Source organism: Rhinopithecus bieti, unplaced genomic scaffold (assembly GCF_001698545.2).
Source record: "Rhinopithecus bieti isolate Rb0 unplaced genomic scaffold, ASM169854v2 scaffold_15821, whole genome shotgun sequence".
In the NCBI taxonomy this organism is placed as follows: Eukaryota; Metazoa; Chordata; class Mammalia; order Primates; family Cercopithecidae; genus Rhinopithecus; species Rhinopithecus bieti.
The window spans coordinates 851,105-851,908 of NW_016808598.1; the positions used below are offsets into that span (position 1 = coordinate 851,105).

At 74.6% G+C, this 804-nt stretch overlaps 1 protein-coding gene across 2 annotated transcripts in view; it reads left to right on the forward strand.

Moving 5' to 3' along the window:
* Positions 1-268: 268 nt before the first annotated feature.
* Positions 269-804, forward strand: part of SYNM (synemin) — a 30,939-nt gene continuing 30,403 nt past the window's right edge. The window contains exon 1 of one of the 2 annotated variants that reach the window (XM_017886907.1): positions 269-804. In XM_017886907.1, the coding sequence (XP_017742396.1) occupies positions 407-804 (398 nt within the window). In that variant the 5' untranslated portion in view covers positions 269-406. The other variant, XM_017886908.1, reaches the window with a different exon arrangement.

The window sequence follows — 804 nt, forward strand, 5'->3', positions numbered from 1 at the left end:
TCCACGAACGCCAGGACACTCGTATGCTGCGGGCACGCGTGACAGTGCAGCAGCAGGGCGCCCTCTCCCGGGTCCCTTCGCTGAGCCCGGTCTGGCTAGCCCGCCACCCCGCCCGCTGTTACCCGACTGCCAGCCCGGACCACCGGCGGCCGCCAAGGTGCTGCAGGGGGCGCTGTCCGGCCGCAGAGGCCGCGCCGAGCCGCGCTCTGATTGGCTGGAGGCCGCTGCCCTCGCCCAGTCCGCCCGCCCCGTCCGCTAAGTGCCCGGGCTCTCCAGCTGGCGTCCCAGTCTGCGGGCCTCCGGGGCGGCGGCGAGGCCGGAGCGTCGTGGCGGAGGGGACAAGACCAGGACAAGACCAGGGCAGGAGGGAGCCGGCCAGCCGCGAAAGCCCCGCACGCCCGGCAAGATGCTGTCCTGGCGGCTGCAGACGGGCCCCGAGAAGGCCGAGCTGCAGGAGCTCAACGCCCGGCTCTATGACTACGTGTGCCGGGTGCGGGAGCTGGAGCGCGAAAACCTGCTCCTGGAGGAGGAGCTGCGCGGCCGGCGTGGGCGAGAGAGCCTGTGGGTCGAGGGGCAGGCCCGCTGCGCCGAGGAGGCGCGCAGCTTGCGGCAGCAGTTGGACGAACTGAGCTGGGCCACTGCGCTGGCGGAGGGCGAGCGGGACGCTCTGCGGCGCGAGTTGAGGGAGCTGCAGCGCCTAGATGCGGAGGAGCGCGCCGCCCGCGGCCGCCTGGACGCCGAGCTGGGCGCGCAGCAGCGCGAGCTGCAGGAGGCGCTGGGCACGCGCGCCGCCCTCGAGGCGCT